Source organism: Oryzias latipes, chromosome 16 (genome assembly GCF_053564925.1).
Source record: "Oryzias latipes strain Hd-rR chromosome 16, Olatipes_Hd-rR_3.1".
Classification (NCBI taxonomy): Eukaryota; Metazoa; Chordata; class Actinopteri; order Beloniformes; family Adrianichthyidae; genus Oryzias; species Oryzias latipes.
Window position 1 is genome coordinate 3,956,813 of NC_136252.1, and position 22,127 is coordinate 3,978,939.

Here is a 22,127-nt window from a genome sequence, read left to right on the forward strand (position 1 = left end):
ATAACTAGACTCTGAACAAGTAACTTTTCTATTATTAAAAAAAATGAAGAAAGCAGTGATGGTTGTCTGTAGTTGTTAAAGAAATGTTTGTTGCCTGTTTTATGAAATGGGATAACTTTGGCAGTTTTTATACCTTCCTTATACCATTGTGATCTCACAATACAATTAATGTATAATAATATAATCTATAATTAACTAATGTCTTGTTTTTTTTTTCTTTCTTTTGGACCACTGAAAGTATTTTTATTTCATCCACCTAGTGACCCCTTTTTGACTTTTGTTCTAATTTCCTTGAGTTTCTATGTCTTTTGCTAAATTTGTAGCATTTCTAACAGTCAGGCTGCCTGAATGAAGCACGTAAGGGCACACAAGGACCAGACACTCACCACTTGAACAGCACTAATGTGCTCCTTTCAAGGGTTGGAAAAAATCAAATATCCATACAACCTGGGGACTCCGCTTTGGTAGTGATGTATGGGTAACGACCTTTACAACACACGGAAGTGTTAACCGTTTGAAAATTGGTTATAAAGAAGAAATTATCCCGACCACCCGTGAGTGAAGCCAGGAGACATCCTGGACAGGTCACCAGTATGTTCCCTTTGGATTCTTTGGACGTGGAAAAACAACAGTGGGCGGAAAAACAGCTTAAGAAGATGAAGGAATGAAGGAAAAGAAAAAATTAATACCTGCAGTTTCAAAATTCAGAATTTTTAACTGAGTTTTCCGACTTCCTATCGATTACTATTTTAGATTCTGATGAAATTATAATATTAGGGGATTTTAATATCCATGTTGATGACCCCAGTGACTGTTTAGGAATTGCCTTTGCAGCTTTATTAGATCATGTTGGTTTTCCCCAAAATGTAAATGAACCCACTCACTGTCACAAGCACACCCTGGACCTTGCTTTAACCAATGGTACCATGGGTTAAAATCTCTACACCCATGGTATAGAGATTGGCCAAATGAGTGTCCTTCCTCATAACCCCATCATTTCTGTTCACTTTCTGATTACCTTCCAGTTTACATTAGAACATGCTACTGCCCCAGTGAATAAGACACAACTTAGAAGAACCTTATCTGACCGTTCTGTGTCTGAGTTTAAACTCACAGTTCAACCAATACTTAGTAACATTCTGAGCAAATACTCTGAGACCAGCTCCCATAGTATCAGTCCCAGTACAAATGATCTGTTTGTTAATGATGCCTTACAAGCCCTTAGGAGTACACTCGATGTTGTTGCCCCCCTGAAACCTAAGCTCGTCAGACAAAACCGAGTAGCACCGTGGTTTAACGCTGAAACACGTTCTCTTAAACAAGTAACCCGTAAGTTGGAAAGAGAATGGTGCCGCACCGGTTCAGAGCAGTCTCTGAATACCTGGAAACATAGGCTATTAAATTATAAAAAAGATCTGCATAGAGCTAGAACCCAGTTCTATTCCACCTTAATATCAGAAAATGGAAATAATCCAAGATTTCTTTTTAGTACTATTGCTAGATTAACTCGCAGTCAGAGCTCAGTAGAACCACATATTCCTGTTTCTCTCAGCTCTGATGATTTTCCTACATTTTCAACAGTTAAATCTCAAATTTTGGACATAAGTTGAATCCAGTTATTCCTACTATCGGCCCAGAGAAGGCTGAAGTGGTAGAAGTGAAGGCATTCATAGAAATCTCTAACATTGGACTTCTTCACTGCTGTGGATCAAGCGGATATATTGTCAGTTATGTCGTCCTCCAAATCCTCAACTTCTGTGTTAGACTCAATTCCCACTAGACTTTTTAAAGAAACCTTCCACCTAATTAATGATTCCATATAACCATAATAAATACGTCTCTGGAAACAAGTTACATGCCACGATCTTTTAAATATGCAGTTGTTAAACCGCTTCGGAAAAAGCCCAGTTTAGATCCTAGCAATCTGGCCAACTATAGACTAATATCAAGCCTCCTCTTTATTTCTAAAATCCTAGAAAGAGTTGAAGTTAAGCAGCTTTACTGCCACCTACAGGACAACAGCCACTTTGAAGACTTTCAGTCAGTGTCAGGTTGGGGGGGCTGTGGTAGCGTGAAGGACCCAGAATGCAGAGACTGGAGCACACGGTTCCAGGGCAAGGGGTTTAATCTTAACAAAAGGCGCTGTAGAGCTGGGTAACAAAACAAAAACTAAACTTACTATTGCATAGCATGAAAACATGACATGACGGAAGAGCCTATAAAGACGTTAGATGACATTAAGGACGTTAAGACATTAATGGACCAGCACATGAGGAAGGCAGAGACAAGACTTAAATACAGACAGGAATGACAAGACAAAGGTGAACATGATCAGGGCAGATTGGGACACAGGAAGTAAAACTCAAGAACATGACAAAACAGGAAACCTTTCAAAATAAAACAGGAAACAGAACTCAAACATGACAGAACAAGATATAAAGGAAAAACCAATACAAAATAAACCCAAACCACGACAGTCAGGGTTTACACCTTACCACAATACTGAAACTGCACTAGTTAGAGTCCCTAATGACTTGTTACTGGCCTCAGAAAAGGGAATACTCTGTATTCTGGTCCTGTTAGACCTCAGTGCAGCCTTTGACACTATCGACCACAGTATTTTACTCCATAGATTAGAGCAGGGGTCGGGAACCTTTTTGGCCAAGAGAGCCATAAATGCCACATATTTTGAAATGTAATTTCGAAAGAGCCATACAATAATGTAGTGTCCCTTCCCCACACTGAGGCACGGAGACTTAACCTCTTTTAAAGTTCTTTATTCCGATTACTGCAGACCGCAACAAACGCCCTTCAATTAATTCAGCAACTCCTGAATCTCGCTTCTCCCAACTTTATATTCCCCTGCTCCCGCTGTAGCCCTCCCATTTCCCTTATTCGGCCCATAGCTGAACCCCATTGGTCCAAACTACCTAACAACAGGCTGAGCGACAGAACTGAGGACCAATCAGATCTCTGCTTGACGTGTTCAATAAACTCCAGAACTATTAACGCGGCCCAACAGCCATCCAACTCAGTCCGCGACAATTTGTTTAAAACTGAATATACAAATGAATGTGTGCATTTGATTTAATTTCAACATTTTTAAAGTACAATAAGTCTGTGGATTCTTTTTAATAACATTGTTATGCTGTTGCTGATAAATGATGAGTATTTCTCGTGGTAGTTCTGCTGATGGTCTAGTCTGGTTGATACGTGGTGAGTTTCTGCTTCGTTCAGGCGTTGAGACTTTAAACGTGATCGTAGGTCTGAATGTTCTGTAGATGTGACAAAGACTGATCACATGCAGACGGGGAGCCAAACACACACTCACACGCCGCAGTGAGTGACGGGAAGCGGGTTTTACGTTTTTACAATCCCTGCGAGATTCACCTGCTGCCTGTCCCCACAACACCTCAGCCCCACCCTCTGCTTTCTCCCTCACACATCCCGTCCCCGCATCTGCGCGCTCTTTCTCAGAGACGGGAGCGCGCAGTTTTAGGCACGTCAATTCACAGGTTTCCAGCTGGTACAAACTCTGTGAAATAATAGATAATAGTAACTGATAGCGCTGGCGGAGATTTCTCTCTCTAAGCACTGCTACTACTGCGCGCCTCTGGCATCGCATCGCGCCCGAGAAGGACTGGTCTAATGAAAAAAAAAAAACTATAATTAAAGATTTGTCTGCGAGCCACATGTGACCATCAAAAGAGCCATATATGGCTCGCGAGCCATAGGTTCCCGACCCCTGGATTAGAGCATGACATAGGGATCAGAGGATCTGCCTCCAGTGGTTTGAATCTTATTTGTCCGATAGGTACCAGTTTGTTAATGTAAATGGACAGTCCTTTCAGTGCACTCGAGTTAATTATGGAGTCCCACAGGGCTCAGTTTTAGGACCCATCCTGTTTATGCTTTATATGCTACCCCTAGGAAACATAATCAGGAAACACAACATTAATTTTCATTGTTATGCTGACGATACGCAGTTGTATGTATCCATGAAACCTGACCAGAATGACAATATAGAGAAACTGAATGCCTGCATCAGAGACATCAAGAACTGGATGACAATTAATTACCTCCTCTTGAACCCAGAAAAACTGAGGTCATTATACTAGTTCCTAAAAACCTCAGAGATGCTCTGTCTGCTCAGATAGTCTCCCTGGATGGTGTAAGTATAGCCCCTAATTCCACAGTTGGAAACCTTGGGGTTTTATTTGACCAGGATTTATTATTTAAGGCTCACATATCTCAGGCGTGTAGAACTGCCTTTTTTCACCTGCGGAATATTGCTAAGATCAGAAATATACTTTCTAAGAGTGATGTTGAAAAACTCATCCATGCATTTGTTACGTCGAGGCTGGATTACTGTAACTCCTTGTTAGCAGCGTGTCCTAAGAGTTCCTTAAGAAGTCTCCAGCTTGTTCAGAACGCAGCAGCTAGATTGTTAGCAGGAACTAGCAGAAGAGATCACATCACTCCTGTGTTGGTTTCCCTCCATTGGCTCCCAGTTGATTCTAGAATTAAGTTCAAGATCCTCCTGTTAACCTATAAGGCCTTACATGGACTGGCCCCGTCCTATATTAAGGACCTCATAGTCTCTTACCATCCAAACAGGACACTTCGCTCGCAAAATGCAGGACTGCTTGTGGTTCCTAGAATTAGTAAAAGTACGGTTGGAGGTAGAGCGTTTAGCCACCAAGCCCCTGTCTTATGGAATAAACTCCCAGCTCATGTAAGAGAGGCCGACTCAGTTTCTACATTCAAAGTTAGACTGAAAACGTTCCTCTTTGGACAGGCTTATTGTCAGACTAGCTAGTATTCAGAGATTATTTAACTTAATGTTAATATGTTTAAATTAAACTTAATAACAATAACTATTTGTTTTAAAAGGCTGCTAGAAGTTGAAGCTGGGGTAACTATGGTGCACTGGGGTTCTGTCCTCTTTTCTCATCTACTTCTCTCCTCCTTCTCTCCTCAATTCTTGATCATTTAGTTCCCTCTGTTTGGTGCAGTGCGATTCATGTACTGTCCCTCTTTCCAACTCCCCTCCGGGTGAGGGCGAGTGCTTCCAGATTCCAGTTGGCTCATCTGTGCCCCTGTACCTAACCGTGTACCTAGGCTCTGGCTCATCTCTGCTCCTTCTCCTACACCTGGCTGTGGTTTCTGTTTCCGGTTCGACTCACGCCCCCGACTGTCCCCCCAACTCCAACTGGATAAAGCTCATCTGCTGAACTTTAAATATGTAGTTGTAGAGTTAGATAAGGTAATTTTTCTCTATGAATTCTGGTAAATCGCCTGTCCGTCCTGGGGGAGGATCCCTCTTTCATGTGGACACCCCTGAGGTTTCTTCGTTTTGTCCGGAATCTGTTTTCCTTACCGCGAAATAGGGTCTAAGGGCAGGGATGTCCAGTTTAGCTTAGTCAGTTTGTTAGTTCAATTTAGTATTTTCCTATTGAATTATATGTATTCATGATCCTTTTGATTTTATGTTTTACTTTTTCAATTACCGATATGAAGCCCATCAAGACGACTTTTGTTGTGAATTTGGGCTATACAAATAAAATTGAATTGAAAATGATATGACATCAAGTCGTTCATATATCGGAATACAGCTGTGAAATAAAAACGTGGAGCAAGATCCATGAGATTTGCACTGCTTCTACATTTTGCACCAAGCCTCCTCCAACTATAAGTACATGCGCTAGTATCGAATAGCAACAGTCAAATGTGAGATATGTGTGCTAAAAACGCATTCAAGAATGCCCATTTAGTGTGTTCTAAAGTTCTGAAGTATCCGCTTCGGCATGCTCGTAGAAAAATGTGCATTAACGTCTCACACTACAGGCTCTCTGAGCGGCAGTCTATGATCTTACCATTTTGGGGCCACCTGTGTGTCTAAGCTTCTTTAGGACCGGAGAGTCAGGCTGTGTCTCACAACAAAATGTGCCCATGCAACAACACTGGCTTACTTCCATACACAGTGTCAAAATTCCTATTTCATTTTGTTTACTAGGAGCAGACTATGATGTTGATAATACAACTGCTACAATTAAGAGTCGATGGAAAAGCAAATAATGTTTAAACGCAGTCAGTGGAGAATTTAGGAACTTCAAGTCTCGATTGGCTTCTTAAAAGCCGCTCTCTTAAAAACACTCACAACCCTGTTGACATAGTAAAGCTGCTCTGGCACATTCTGGCAAATTTACAAAACGTTTTACTCTCCCTGCCAGACGGAAATGAATGAAGCGCGCACCCACATGAGCTGAGTGTACTTCTTTAACTATACCAGATAATTAAAAGGTTCAACATGTTTGTCCAAAGCTTTAAAGGTTCTAATCATTTCCACAAGAAGCCAGCAGTCCTGTAAACATTTCAATTTTAGAATATTTTTGTGCGGTTAAACATGATTAAAGTCAGACCGGTTATATGAAATACTTCATTATGTTAAACTTGTTACACTTTTATTCAGGAAGTGCGGTATGGTTAGTTGAGATGTTCGGATTAAATACAGTTCAAAGTGTGTGAGTCTCAATGCCACATGTTTTGATATTAAAATAAAAGAACAGAAAAGTCTGAACCATCTGACAGCATGCTTTGAAGCTCACACAAAATGGAAACTATTGCGTCAAAACAGGACAGTAAACGCTGCATGTACAATTAAAGTGGCAAAACGATGGTTGAGGTGTTTAAAAGACTGTGTTGACTAAAGGCTGAATCACACGATTCGGCTGGATGATGCCCACTTGCTGAAAATCCTCCTGGATCTCCTACGGGGAGAAAGAAACTGGTGATCTTTATTAGGATTGTTTAAAAAGGCCTGCGCCGGCCCTCTCCTTGATGGCCGAGGCAGTCAGACCCCAGTGTATGGTCAGAGGCGGTTTGATGCTGGGTTTGATGGAGTATGTCAGTCCAATCAGCCCAGCTTCCAGAGTCTGATTGGGTCTGCCAGCCTGAGAGGCAGCCCTGATATTAGCTCTACAGCCAGCTGACAGCCGGCATAGAGGGCAACTTATACGACACACCACAGAGCTGGTGCGCAGATGGGCCACACTCTGTGTGTACGGCTCAGTGCAGATCAGAGAGGGAGAAATTTAAAATTGCATGGTGTTCTGCTGGAGCTAAACTACTAAGCTATTGCGACTCTTGTAAAGTACATAGTGCTGTCTTTTCATAGAAAACATTTGGCCACAAATCAGCAAATATTGAGTTGTCTTAAAAGAAAATGTGACAAATGTAAAATTCTGAAAATCGCTGCTGATATATAAAAAAAAGAAGAAAAAAAAAGTACTTTATTTATCCCACAATGGGTAAATTCTTTCTCCGCACTTGACCCATCTCCTGGGGGGAGCGGTGAGCTGCAGGCTAGCCGCACTCGGGGGGGCAACAGCTGGCTGGGGGGATCGATGCGCCAACCCTTCGAGTGTTGGACGACCTGCTCTACCGCCTGAGCTAAACTGCTGCCCAAATGCAGTTTTGATAGCAAGTCTTCTCATTCAAATCCATCAATGGAGGCGGAGTCGTGCACAAAGTGTCACCATTTGGATTCAGTTTACCAGTAAACTGTTGACCGTAACATCTATGGGCTACCACCTTAGCAAACACCTCTCAGTCAACACTGCTGACGCTCAACGGTTTTCCATTGGTGGTGGGAAGAGTTCTGCCAGCCCGACACCCAGCCTCTAAGCTGATCAGATGCCATCCTTACAGTATAAAAATCACTCCTAATCTACGGAAGCCCCACCCAAAAGTCTCATAGGCGATCCGGCATGGCCAAAGTGGGAGACCGACTGAAGACAGCTAGCTGAAGTCGGTGTTTTACTGGTGAGAGTTAAAAGCTTTGGGAAAGTTCTGGGGGATTTTCTTTCCTCTAGAGTTTATGAGCCATAGCAGATGAGTAGATGACCCAAGTTAATTATTATTGAATTTGTTTTCTCTGCTTCACTGACACTTACCTCAACCCCATGCAACAATGACACCCAGAGCTTCCATTAAGGCAGACAGCGTGGCTGCAGAGAATGGTTTACTGTTCACATGGCAAATTATCACTTGTCTAAACCTGTTAGGCATCATTTGTTGTGTTTAGTGTCTTACTTTTATAAATTTCACAGGAACATCATAAATCTGGAAACATGGTGTGCTGTTTGTTTAAAGCAAAAGAGCGGTTAACTGTTGTCACAGCTTTTGTTTTGGTCCTAAACACATCTTTAAGTGACAACGTTTTACAAAAAAGACTAAATACACAACTCAATGCGTTAGCAAAATTAGCAGAATATTGAATATGGAGAATAAGGAATCAGAAAAACAAAAAATGACTTTTGGTTCATTGAAATAACTAAATGTGTCTTGTCCAAACAATGTATGAAATGATCTGCAAATTTTTTGATTTGATTTGATTTGAAATGGTTTATTTCAAGCAATAAAATAAGAATAGTACACAAAAACAATACAATCAGCAGTTACACATTCATACAGAAACGTATCAAACTTAAGATAAATAGACATTTTAATAAATATTGCTTGAAAGGGAGTGGAAGGAAGCGACCTTATATAATCCCACCCCTGTTCTACCGTAACCATTTTATTACATGATTTATCATTATCATTATTCATAACTTTATCAGACAGAATTAAGAATCCTTAGCTATCAATAATATGGTAAAGAAACACACGTCTTCTTTAAGATGTTCACTGGTCTTAGTTCTGCATTGAGGGACATTTTCGTCAGCCACTAATAAACTGATCTAAAATGGTCAAATAATAAATACTCTGCCTCATACGTTAAATGCCAGGTTATTGAGGTGATGATTTGCTTCTTAAACAATGAGAAATGTTGTTTCTTGTGAAGGCAGCAATTCCCAAAACATACAATTTATAACAATTTTACTTTTGAATTTTTCATTTATAGGATGGTATGGAAATTTACAGGATATTTTTTGAGAGAGTTTTGACTTTTTAATCATTCAAGCATCTCCTATCCAAAAGGGATTTTTTGAATCCGACTGTTTAAAGATGTTCTAGCATCAAAGAAGCGTTTGAGAATCTTGTAGAACAGAAAAAAGCTTTGTATTTGGTAAATTCCTGATAAGAAAAAGAAAGATTCATTTTGAAAACTTTTTTCAACCCTGTTAATTTGAAAAACCTCAGTGAAAGTTGAAAACACTTGTTGTGAAAATCACAAATAGAAATGTAATGATTCCAATGCATTTGAAAAAAGAAAACACTCGTCAGATTATGTTCTAAGGAGTAGAGACATTTTCAAATAGTGTCACCTTCATTGCTGTAAGAGTACATTTGTTGTGTGATTGGAGATGAACGATTTGGAAGAAAAGGATGACGGCGCCATGTTCACCAGGCACCGCTGCATCACTGTCATCCTTGAGAGTGCTGAGGGCGGGTCTCACAGGAGTCTTCACTTTGTCACGGTGAAACTACAAGAGGGGGAGGTGACAGAAATAGAAGCCTCATGTTATCCATGGAAAGAATGTCATTCCAAAATGCCTGAAACCGTTTCAAGTGTCCATACACTCTGAAAAAGGAGACTGAATATGAGAAATCGGCCCGCCAATCGATGGTTGTGTGCTGCAGTTGCACGGGCTCCTTCTTTTAACTCAAATGAGAGACGCAAATTCAAAAATACTCAAACTTTTTGTCAAAAAATATTCTGATAAACATCTCTAAATATTTTTTGCCCTTCCTAATTTACTTTGTCTTCAGTTATCAGGAGAGAAAATATTGGGTAGCCTGAAGAAAATAATTCATCTGGAGTGTAAAGGACAGAATGTATAGCTGAAGATAATCACAGAGAGTCCACTGTGGACAGAACCGACGTCTGCTTGTCTGGCAGATGCTGGTTCTTCATCAGTTTTACCACGAGACGTAGCATAAATCTCTGAAACCGTCTCTGTAAGTAGTAAAACCTTTTTAGGCTCAAATTTAAACATGCATTACTTCATAACATTTCATCCGCTCTTTGATAACCCTACTTTTTATAACTTTTGTATTCATATATTGTTAAACGCCCTGCTGTCTCCCAGCATGAATTTAATGTCATCCTTACCATTCCTGATCCGTTTTATTGAAACAAAAAACACAGTTTGCTTTCCCTTCTGAAGGCTTGTATTCCCACCTTTAGTGTGATGTCTGGTACTTTAGTGAGGTCTTCCAACAGCACTTTTACGATAGTTATCCTTGAATGCAGCAAAAATATTCATCTTTTTGCTAAAAATGAAACAGAATTTTAAAATTTTAGGGTGTATTCAGACTGGAAAAATCCTTTGTTTCGAATCGAGTCTGCTTAATTTGTTCCGGATTGAGTCCTTGCGTTTGGTGTGTATTCAGACTGGCATCACGCGGCCCATTCTGTTACAAACCAAAGCTTGTAAACAAAACCATGTGACTAAAGATCTCTTCAGTCATTGGTCAGGAACTAAGAGTGCGGGTCAAAACAAAGAAAGACAGACGGACGTGCTGCGCTTTATCAGGACAGTTAACTTGTCAAAACTTTATATTTCAATGACCAGTTTTGAACAGCGGGAAGAACCCTTGTTACTTTGGTACAGCGGTTCATGCGGCAAAGTGGTCACTGTACAGGAGACGTGCCGTGTGCTTTAACTCAGAGGATGCTACAAACTGCAGGGATGAGGAGACAGGTATGAAGGCACACTGAGTGTTTATGAAAAGCACTGTGTGTCACATTGAAAAGTCTGAATTCATCCCACCACATTTCAATGAGTTGCTGTGTCTCAACGTTGTGGTGTTATAGCATTGGTTTAAGAGAGTTCCGTTAAGGACCTACCAGGTAGCTTCTAGGAAGTGTCTGTCGGGCGCATGTCGCGTGTCGAGACACAGAAAAGCATGTAAGAAAAATACGTTGCTACATTCCTACTCTGTTTACGGTGGCCATTTTAGCTCTGTTTCCCCGCCGTGGGAACAGATCGCATTCAGACCAAGGAATCTCAGAGCAAACCGAAGCGATTGGAGACGAACCGAGACCCCCTCCAAAGATGGGACCGCTTGGATCAAAAAGAAAGCAAGTTTCTAGTCCATTCCTGTGTAACCTTTTTATTTATATCATGAATCAGGAGGAGACAAGATAAACAATGTTAAAAAAGTGATGTAGAACGCACGCTGTGGCACAAGCCCTCTGCTCCGCTCCATTCTGACGCATCTACATGTAGATCCATGAACGACTTTGTTTTCCTCGTCCAAGCAGGAATCTTGATTTAAACTGTTTGCTGCATAGCTCCAATTCTGCTGAGGAGGGGCTGTAAGCTAGCAGGAGAGAGTGTTAAAAGATGGATGACAGGAAGTGTGGACAGTCCTAGCCAGCACTAACAGTCCCGCCCACAACTCAGAGGGGAATTTGTGATGAAGTCCTGCTGCTCTGCAGGAACTGTCCTAAACAACGACACAGGTTTTTGGATTTTGTCTAAAAACATGATTAAAAGAGCGCTTGGAGGGCTTTTTGAATAAATCATAAGATGATCAGTGGGACTTTAATAAGCAAGGATATTTCAATATGTTTGATGCCATTTTGCTTCAGGAGCACTGATCTATCAGCAAAAGCTTCTCATCTGCTTTCTACCCCATATATTAGTTCCTCTGTTCCACCTCAGCTTCACGCTGCTGCTCTCTTATTGACAGGCCCCCACTGAGATATTTATGTCACATATTTAATATGGACATGGGAATGATTATCAAATCCATAGTTGCCAAGAGAGTCCGATCATCCTTAAATAATGGATGAGCAAGGATGCGACTCAATTTGTGAAGCTGCACAAAAAAGACTGGGCAAGTGTCGGGATCGACCCCCTCCGCCCACCCCTAACGCCTCCCCCCCTCTCTGGAACGTCATTATTCTGGTCGATCCTTTCGCCCCTCACTTGACATCATTCAATGTAATCATCCTTCAATAAAAAACCTGCTTGTAATAAAAGGAACAAACCGGGTCAATACACAGAATATGGAGAAGGATGACCCTGAGCTGGAAGACAGCGTATAAATGGGCCTCTTCATCAAAGCAGATAGCTGCCTGGTGCCTTAACAGGAATTCGACCGTGGCTGGAGTTATCATTACTGTTACCTTTTGTATCATCAGTGTTTGTGCTCTGTGAATATGAGGAAGAATGATGGCTGCATTAATGAATCAATGAGCTAATGAAGCAGCCATTGTGTTGGTTTATTGAAATACATTGAGAACAATTGAAGACTTCTGCAGCGATGAAGCTGAGTGCTCCGCTGTCATATTACCTGACAGTCATGCACAGCAGAGAAGGAAGAATGTCAAAAACTGCAGTTACATCCATCCTGCAAACCGAACTAAACCTGAGAAAAAAAGCGGAAAAGAAAAGAGCAAAAGTTTCAGCAAAGGCCAAAACATCGTATTTTTCCAACTACACTCAACAGACTATGATAACCAAGGAGCTGTGTGGAGTGAAGATGTTTTGAGAGGTCAAATTAGCTGACTGGGTAATCTTGTTCGGGCGACATGCAGAGCGGCTGATTATCCCTGAGCTAGCATCATTTTTTGTTTATCAAAAAATGTTAATTGCCTGTTTTTACGAGTTGGAAAAAGATTAAAAGTTAATAGGAGAGACTAAATAAACACAATGCAATTGCGTGAGGCTGTAGAAGTTGGTAATTAATTTGTGGCCACCCCTGAGCTAATTAGCCGATATAAAGGAGGAAAAAAGAAGTTAATGAGGCTTAATGTATCTGATACTCTGAAAAGTTTGAGCTAATGAATTTATGAATGTGTGAGGAAATGCTCGCTCCAACTTTCACAATCTCCTGCAGATAAAAAGAGAAAAAAAAGACTTTCTTACTGCTTTCTGGCTTTATCACCTTGAGTGTGCAGTGTAAGAGGCTGGAGTTATATCAAATTTCATAGCTCTGTTTGAAGCAGCGAGTTAAAGGAAAATCAAAAGTACCACCTCCATGCTGAGAGTGAGATAGTGGCCCACAGGAGGGCCCATAACAGCCCAGCAGTTAGCTGCTTTCTAAATCTTTTGGGTCTACCTGGTCTGAGGAAACAGAAGTTTGGATATTAGAAGATCTGGGGAGGTCACTATAACAGGAAAGCAAGGAACACATTGCAAAAAATCTGCTTTCAGCATTCAACAGGACTCATTGTGATGAGTGTAATGTCATCTGCAGGTTACTTACCATGTCAACCACATCCTACCCTAACCAAGTCATTGATTCATTTGATATAGATATACATATACATACATATATATACATATATATTTCTTTGAGTGTTGGTCCTTTCAGTCATTCAGATACTTATATATTTTAACCTTTACCTCATATAAACAATTGTATATTTTAATCATAAATTTTCCACATCTCATTAGCATTGGTCCAAACTTTCTTTTAAAACCCATTGTGTATAATTTGGTCCATGTGTTCTGTCCTGTAGTTCACTGCTATTCCATTAGGGGCAGTAGAAGGACTTTTCCTACTCAATTCAAAATGACCTCCATGAAATCTCAATGACACTTTTGGCGAGTAAAGTTTAGTTAATTTTTAAAACTTTATGATGATAATATTTTTATCTGTCGTTCATCTTTTTTTTTTGAAAGAATACTACATTCATTGTTAATGAATTCTTTTATAATTCAGTTACACTATGGATCACATTTCTGACAGTCAAGACCATTGTTATGGAAAAAGGCCTCAGGGACAGCGCACAGCGGTGTGTTCCCATAGTGACATATATTTAAAAAACTGGGAATAACTTCTTAATGCAACAATTTTCTTCCTCATTTATTCTGTACATTCAAATATGTTTTTTGAGCTGTCTTAAAATGGGCTAAGTGTTCAACTCAACTCGATTCAAACATAGATTATTAATTCAATTCTTTCATTGTTGTGCCAGATTCACATTAAAGTGAAAGAAAAATCATAATTTTTCACCACATTGTTCTTCAATTTTGCTTAAAATGCTGCCAATAATAAAAAGCATGACAAAAGCAGCTAGAAGGCTTAGGCCATTTACTACTTTTAATCCCAAAACAGAAGTCAAGACGACCCAATCAAACTGTTGCATGTTTGAACTGTATATCATGCTTAAACACAACATAAGGCTTAATTAACAATAACATAACCACATTTATTTTTTAATCTCCACTGAATAAATACTGCACATGATAAATCATATCTGACAGTAACTTTTGTCAAAGCACAACAGTTTTTCAAATATCTTAAAGTTTTTGCAGTGCTTGACTTGAAAATGTTTTCTTACTGCAAACTTTTTTTTTTACCACAATTTTATTTTTTAATTTCTGTAACTTTCTCCACTCATTTTCCAAAATTCATAAAATATGAATTAAATAATCCTAAATGACATAAGATGTTTTGGTTTGTTTTTTGCTGTTTTTGTATGTGGAGATTGTGTGACATTTTTGACACTTTGTTATAAATGATGCAGTAAATGCTGGGACGACATTTGTTCATGCATACATTTAAGGTCAATATAATGCAATTTTATTGCTTGTGTGCATATCTTTACACATTAAGCATAATTCAAATGGTGACTAAAGTCAGTATACACTGTTAAACAACCTGCATGTCAGCTTTTATGTCATTTTACATCACATTTTGCAGCCTAATTATGAGAAGCTATAATTGTAGGTATTGTTTCTGTAAATATGTATTCATTGTTAATCTGTTTCCTTTTGTTTATGACATTTCAATGCATTTCAAAGCTTTTTTTAAAAATAGAATGGATCATTTGTTTCAAAAGTTATTATAGCTTTGAATACATTGCATTAGTTATTCTACTAAATATGACATTTTGGTTAATCCTAAATTGGTTGTCAACATTAACAATCATTTTTTCCATCCACTTTTCCTCTTTTTGGTCTTAATCTCATTAAATATATTTCACAGCAGCAGAGCGGTTCTGTTCATCAAAACATAAAGATCCTCACTGTTGAATTAGGTATTTTGCTGGAAAATTTCAATGTATTTCCCAAGTTTTGAGCTTGAGGGCGAACAAATACTGACATCGACTTGGCTCGCCTCAGATCTATATGAAGCTTGGTTTTCCTACCTGTTGAGGAAGCATGTCTAAAGCTCAGTGACAACAATTTGTACGGTAATTCAAAACACCAACACAGACAACATGCAAGGCTCATCCACGTACAGCCTGACTGACAGGTCAGGCCACATCATCACGTGAAGAAGGACAGAATCAGAAAATGACCCGACGGCCGGTGTTTTCTGTAATGACCCTTTGTTTTACCCCCAGAAATGGCCTTTAGGGGAAAGTCTGTGAATGGAAATCACAAGAGGGAGATGACAAAGGCTTTGTTCATGGGTCAAATACTCATTTCATAAAAGCCTCCAGCAGAAAACTGAAACATGATAGGTCAAATACAGGTCTAAATGCCTTTTCCAGTTTTCCTATTTTCCCATTTCCACATATCTGTCCACGTTCTCCTGCCTCTGTAATGGAAAACTATTGCAGAAGCATTTCTCCGTCAGAAGAGGTCAGGGGGTCATCACTGATGTCACTCTCAAAGTAACCAGTGGCAAATAGGTCCTGACATGTGCTCTCCAATGAGAGAATGAGACCGGACAGCTCCTCTGGCTTTTCGAATGATAAGCCATAGAGAAGAGCAGACTAACACCAGCTGCTGCATTACGGCACAAATAACCATGGGTGATCTGAAGCTTGGTCAATGCATTATTCCTTTCCTTTTGTTTGTCGCCAACCACTCCTGACAAATTCAAAATGTGGCTATTGGATCTCTGTTTCCATGTTTTGATGAAGCTTTAGACAGCAGACGAGTCCTGTTTGGGGTGCTATACAACCTGACCAAAGACCCACTTTGAGGAAAATGGTGTTTTTGGAGTTTTTAACATTGTTTCCCTGTCTTATTTATCTGATGATGGAGAACACTTTTTTTTTAGGAAAACGTGGCTTAAAAATTGTGTTTCTGAGCATTTCTTTATTCAAATGTGTCAAATCAGGAACAGATGGAAAAATGCAACTGGAAAATCCTGAAGGTGTGATGCAGAGAACCAGTGACAGGCTCCAAGCTCCCTTCTGATGAGTCTACTGGACGACCAGATCCACGAACGTCTCTGTTTACCTGGTCCGAGCTGGCGTCCAAACTGTACGGCTGGACAGCTCTGATATTGATCACATTTGTGTTGCAGTTAGCTAGCGGGGAGGAGTCTAAACAGATGGACACAGAATCGAACCTCTGATGAATTACTGCTGCTCTGCAGAAACTGTCCTAATTTTTGCCTAAAAGCGGCATAACCATAATTAAAGATTCCTGCGAATGTTGAGTAGGACTTTCATAAAATGTAGTTTAACGTTTCAGATCAGCTGTATGCATCACTCCATGGGAGTAGCACTCCATCCCGCTTTTTTCAACCTTGTTGTCATCAGAAGTGATTAGTTTTGTCTTGTTCAGATCTTCATTTCTGTTGTCTGTGTGCAGACGAGCAGTTTGTTACCATTCATCACGGCTGCTCTCTGTCCTCTCCTCTGGCCTTTTTTGCTTTAAATACTTCAGATGTGAATGTTTATAATAGAAAATTTTATGTTTGAGTACAATTTTTCTGCATCACCTGCAGTTAGAAAGAGTGAGAGGTTTAACTCTCAAATGAACTCAATCAGAAGCTTAGAAAGAAAAAGAATTGATCCCAGGTGCCTGCAGGACTGTTCAGTGTCCACGCTAACACAAGACATGGGGCGGCAAATGTTTTAGGGAGCATTGCAGAAATCCTCCTAGTCACTTTCCTGCCACTCAAACAGTCATCTTTCAGCTGTCCATAATGGTCTTTTATAGCAATTATTGCCCTCACTGAGCAGCTGACAGGCTTGTGATGTGACGGCAAGTGGCTGTAATCCTGAAATGACGGATTTGAAGGGAAGCTATGCAGTAATTTGTGACAAAGTAAGTGAACATAAACGTCCACGCTTAGATACATGAGAGCGGTGTGTCGTCATGCTGATGATGCGTGGGTTTTAGTGGGCATCACTATTCAAGTCATAAATTGAAAAATTCCTGCTGCGTGTCCGTTTGGTGTTTACTGTCCATTAATCAATAAAATGTTCCATTTGCTTTTTTGGCAGAAGGAAATAATCTGCAACGGTTTCTTTTTTTTATCTTTTGCATGGTAGATTTTGTTTATCTCACTGCTTTGTTTGCCCTGAAAGGAGCTGAAGCAGGCATATTCACAGACAGGTCATGAAGATAGTCGCTTTGTTTGACTGTTACCCATAAAAAACCCACAATGCCCCTGGCTTGCAATTTTTTTTTTCTTTTTTAGCCAAGTCCTTCAGTCTTAAAGCTTCCTGCCTGTTATATTTCCTCCCCATCAATATGTCACCTAGTTCCGCTACGGCAGGATGTCAGCTTAATGCAACTCTGGGGTTAAGAAAACACCGTCTTTGCTCGCTGACTGATCGCCTGTCGGCACTCTCACAGAAAAAGTTTAGAAATTTGATCCACCTGTCATCTCGCCTCTGATTATGAATCTCTTCCTCCTGCCGCTCTGAGGTCCATTCAGATTCATTCTAGCTTGACCTCGCCCTGGATTGGTTACATTGATGAGAAAAGGCACCTCAGATCACTTCATGCGTGTGCGTCTGAGAGAGAATCGTCTTGATGTAAACAACCGGGCTCAGAGTTCAGCTCACCGAAATAGACGCTCCATCAGGGAAGGTCTGTTGGAGAAAACCCTGTAATCTGATTTTACTTGTAGCACAGATTAAAGCACCTGGATCAAATAGTCTTCTGCTTGTTAGTAGACCTGCATTCACGGCCCCCTTTGTTTTACTGTTTCTTTAAGACAGGTACACCAAAAAGGAGAGGATGTGTTCTTGTCTTTACTGAACTGCAGATGACCCTCTGACTGAACTGCATTAGCTTTTGGGTGGTCAGGCTAACGTGTGTGTGTGTGTGTGTGTGTGTGTGTGTGTGTGCGCATGGAGGGTGTGAGAAGTGGGTAAAAGAGAAAAAGGAGGGGGGTTCATGCTCTCCATTAGGGTTGTTTAGGTTATGGGGTTAACTCAATGAGGCTAAGTAAGTTTGAGCTGTGAAGCACATCAGCAGAGTCGCACATGCACTCATGCACAAGTGCAAACGTCCAACCAAGACGTAATAAAGTTAGCAGGGCTCTAATGCATCAAGCTCCATTTGCTTATTGTGACGTGTGTTTGTAGAAAAATGGGAGCAGCTCTTGTTCATGAAAGGTTTTACTTTACTGCAGTCAATCGACATTTACCAAGCTAAAGGAATTTAGAAAAGTAGAGTATAGTTTGCAGCAGCCAAAAAAGCACAATAAAGAACAAAAAAATCGTATTTAAGTACGATGTTTGGTAAAAATGTATTGAACAAAATACAGAAGTTAGAGTAGACACTTAATCTTGAAAGGCAAATCAGCAAGTCGGTTTTTATCACTTGTGGAATTGTGGAATTCTTGCTCTTCTGTGTTGCAGTGGAACAATAGGCATTAGACGGAGTGGCACTTCTTCTTCGCTGCTGTCAATAGTAAATACTGATACACACACTTACACTGCCCACTAGCTGCTGTTGCTGTTTCTTTAAAATAAAATCACATTATGCTACATTCAGACTGGTTTATGTGTCGTGTTTTTAAGAACGCGACGAATGCGACTTCTTCAATGCGTTTTTGGTATGCGGTGTTCACACTGGTCTGTCGTCACCCAAAACCAGCTTGTGTACCCACAGCTGGAGAGGGCTGAGTGCGACATGTCAAAGCAAATCTCACGAATCTTAGTCTAGCTAGTTTCTTTCACAGCTCTGTTCCAATATCTGAAAGGCTTGGTGTCATTGAATTCTGACCCACATTTGACCCTCCATGGTCAATTTTCAAACAGTTTGCACATTCATGAAATAAAAGGGAAGCCATCCAAACGTCCCTAACAAATCCAAGTCCCTGATTGGTCAAAGTTCGACTAGTTTAACCCTTGTGTTATCCTAGGCACTTTAACATTGGGAGTTGGGTCATCTAGACCCACTAGACAGTGCTCTGAACCTTTTTTCCTCAATGATTTGTGATCTTCACTGGTGTCCATGGATTACATGAAATCTTTCCACCTTTATGCACCTTTGTCATGGTAGGGAGAACACATCAATGGAAGGGGGGGGTCATCTAAGATAGCACAAGGGTTACCGTCCAACGTGCGCTCAGTGGCCGCGCGTTTTAGAGTCCATAAACAGACTTCACGACTTGAGTAGCAACATGAGTTTTGAACGGGAAGCTGGACATGCACCTGAGTGATCATCCTCCGGCCAAGCTATGCAAAAATCCAGATTTATACTCTGAAAAATACCGCATTTCAAAGCTTTTATCCCATTTGTCCATGAATCGTCTTGGCAGCAAAGTCTTTCAGTTTTCCAACAGTGTTTTTCTCTTGTTACGGATAGTGTCTGATTTATGATGGCTTTTCTTTGTTGTGATTGTTTTGTTGAGAAACAGTAGGGAAAGATGGATCTTCCAGCTGCTTTAGATGCTTGGGAGTCCTGGGAGTCCTGGCCCGGCTGCCCTACCGGCTGGACCAGCAGAGCGGGCATGCGCTGTTGAGGGCCGCAGCAGGGGGTTGATGGGGCTGCAGAGGCTGGGCCACAGAGGCCACAGATGCCTTAAATGACTTGGCATGATGGGATGGCAAAGGGTTAGAGGCACGATTCGCAAGTAAATCAAAACAGTTTTTCAGTGAAATGTGAGCGTGTGCTGTATTTGACAAGGAACTGAGGAAACAAAAAAGTAGGTGAAGAAAATAAAGCCACATAAGAGTCATATGTTAGAGAAACGTTTTTTTTTTTTTAGATAAAGAATCATGTTTTTGTTATCTTTCTTTTTCATACTAATAGATGAAAAAGAAGGGTTACTAGACCTGATGGACATTTGTACCCATCACACCTGGCGTAAATACACCATCAGGTTTTTTTTACATTTACATTGAGCAACACAGATTTTTGCGCTCATCTGATATCATTTGATCAAAATAATGTTTTGATATATTTTATAAAGCATGTTTTGTCCCAGTGAAGCTGGAATTCGGAAGTATTTTGGAAAATATTCATTTTCCCACTGAATACCATCTCATAAGGCAACCTGCAGGTTTGGTACTAATGATTGTTTTTTAAATATGTCCAGGAAGAATCAATATTGATATGAGTAAACATTTTTTTTATTGCTTGTTTTTAGTATTTTAAAAAAACCTACTCTGATGAAAATTGTGTTCTTGTTGTTTTTAACATGTTCTCGTTACTCCTGTGAATCAGGAGCAGACGAAAAAATATAGTTTAAAAAGATTTTAGCTGTGACGTGGGCGGAGCCACAAGCTCCCTGCTCCGCTCCATTCTGATGCATCCACTTCCAGGTAAATAGGTCCATGAACGTCTTTGTTTCCGAGCTGGAATCAGGACGGCTGGATAGATCGGATGTGGTTCGCTATTTTTGTTGAACTGGTTATGTTCGGTTGGGGGGTGTGAAGGGCTGTAGTTAGCAGGAGAGTGTGTAAACAAATGGATGATGGGAAGTGCGGTGAGGCTGACTCTTTACTAACAGTCCTGCCCACAACTCAGAGGTAATTTCTGGTCAACTGCGGCTGCTCTGCCAACACTATGTCCCATAAAAGGACACAGGTTTCTAGATTCTGGCTAAAAACGGCAGAATCATATATAAAAGACGACTGGGAATGCTTTGAAAATAGATCAAAATATGATCAGAGTGGAAATGTAGGAGTTTCCTGTCAGCCAAAATACACATAAAATGTACAGAACCCATTACAATCTATTAAACCATGAATACCAAATATTGTAAACTAGTTGATAAATCCCTTTTTCAAAGATAAAATACAAGGAATATTTGCTAGAAACAAAATTAATGTATTTGTTTAGTGCAAAGCTACAGCTTTGCAGTGTTTTTTATGTATTTGCACTTCCATTCTGAGCCGTTCCTCCGTTCCCCAGCACCAAAGCCCCCAGTGTGGAATGCCACAACAAACATAGGTGATCAGGTGGAACTCAGGAGGGAGAGGCACAAGCCAAACTAGTGGCTTTCAACTTTCTAAAGACTTTTTAGCATTTGTTCTGCACACTTACCTACGCAAACACTATGGGGCCACAGTGACTGGGGTCCCATTTCGGGCCCAGCATGGAGCCAGAGAGCTCCTCAGCTGTAAAATGAGAGCGCCGGAGTGCGGTGTGAAAATGGATTAGGCTCGCTGAGATAAGGGGAGTCCTCAGCGAGCCGTGCACACTTTCAATGGGGGAAAAGAGCTGCTGTACAAATTGTTTTTGCTACATTAAGTACCTGTTACTTTATTTCACAGATGGAAAACAATAACACAAGCTCTGGGGTTGGAACCACTGCTGTGCTAGGTTAGGCTCACCTAGCACCCTCAGAGTTTGCCCCTTTTTTCTTATTATACAAAGTGATCTTCATAAGTACAAGTGACTGAAGGACTTCAGCGGATTGACACACACAACTTATGATGACAAATGACGAAGTGCTGGGCTGGTAGCCACCGCCCTCTGAGGGAAATCATACAGAATATTCAGGTTAATAAAAAATAAAATAAAATAGGGTGACTGTTCCCTCTCAGTAAACAGGGCAGGGATTTTTCATTAATAGCCCCGCTGCTGCACCAAGGCCACCCAAATTAAATGAGTGTGTCAGATCCTGGATGATTTATACATTTGGACTGATCTAACAGCTCTGAGGAACAGCTATGACACCCTGACAAGCCAACAATGGATATGAAAAATGAGCCAATACCACAGCGCTAAATCTGAGACTTTCAAAGCCAAATGCATGCATAGAATTGAAACCTCTGACATACTCGCAAGTATAATGAAAATAAAGTGGAGCAAAAAAAATTCCCATAAGAATCTCAGCACAGTTTTAGCTAAATCATTCAGTGTTTATATGAATGGAGTGATGGAGACAAATTGGTCAGAGTGGAGTGTGGCGGTACTTTGCTTTTCTGATGTCTTTTTTGTGGCTGCAAGGAGAGCACATCACTTTACAGCTAAATGAGATACCAGGCCTATTTCTGAGCTTTGACTCAATAGGAAAATGTCAAATCAAGTTAGTGTTGATGGCTTCTCAGCACACCTCTGTTGGCT

General features: G+C 40.5%; 1 protein-coding gene across 4 annotated transcripts in view; it reads right to left on the bottom strand.

The window, feature by feature from the left end:
- Positions 1 to 8,389: 8,389 nt before the first annotated feature.
- Positions 8,390 to 22,127, bottom strand: part of LOC144984512 (uncharacterized) — a 102,951-nt gene continuing 89,213 nt past the window's right edge. For all 4 annotated transcript variants that reach the window (XM_078933195.1, XM_078933192.1, XM_078933196.1 and 1 more), the window contains one exon: positions 8,390 to 9,431. In XM_078933195.1, coding sequence (XP_078789321.1) covers positions 9,240 to 9,431 — 192 coding nt within the window. In that variant the 3' untranslated portion in view covers positions 8,390 to 9,239. The remainder of the gene's footprint in view (positions 9,432 to 22,127) is intronic.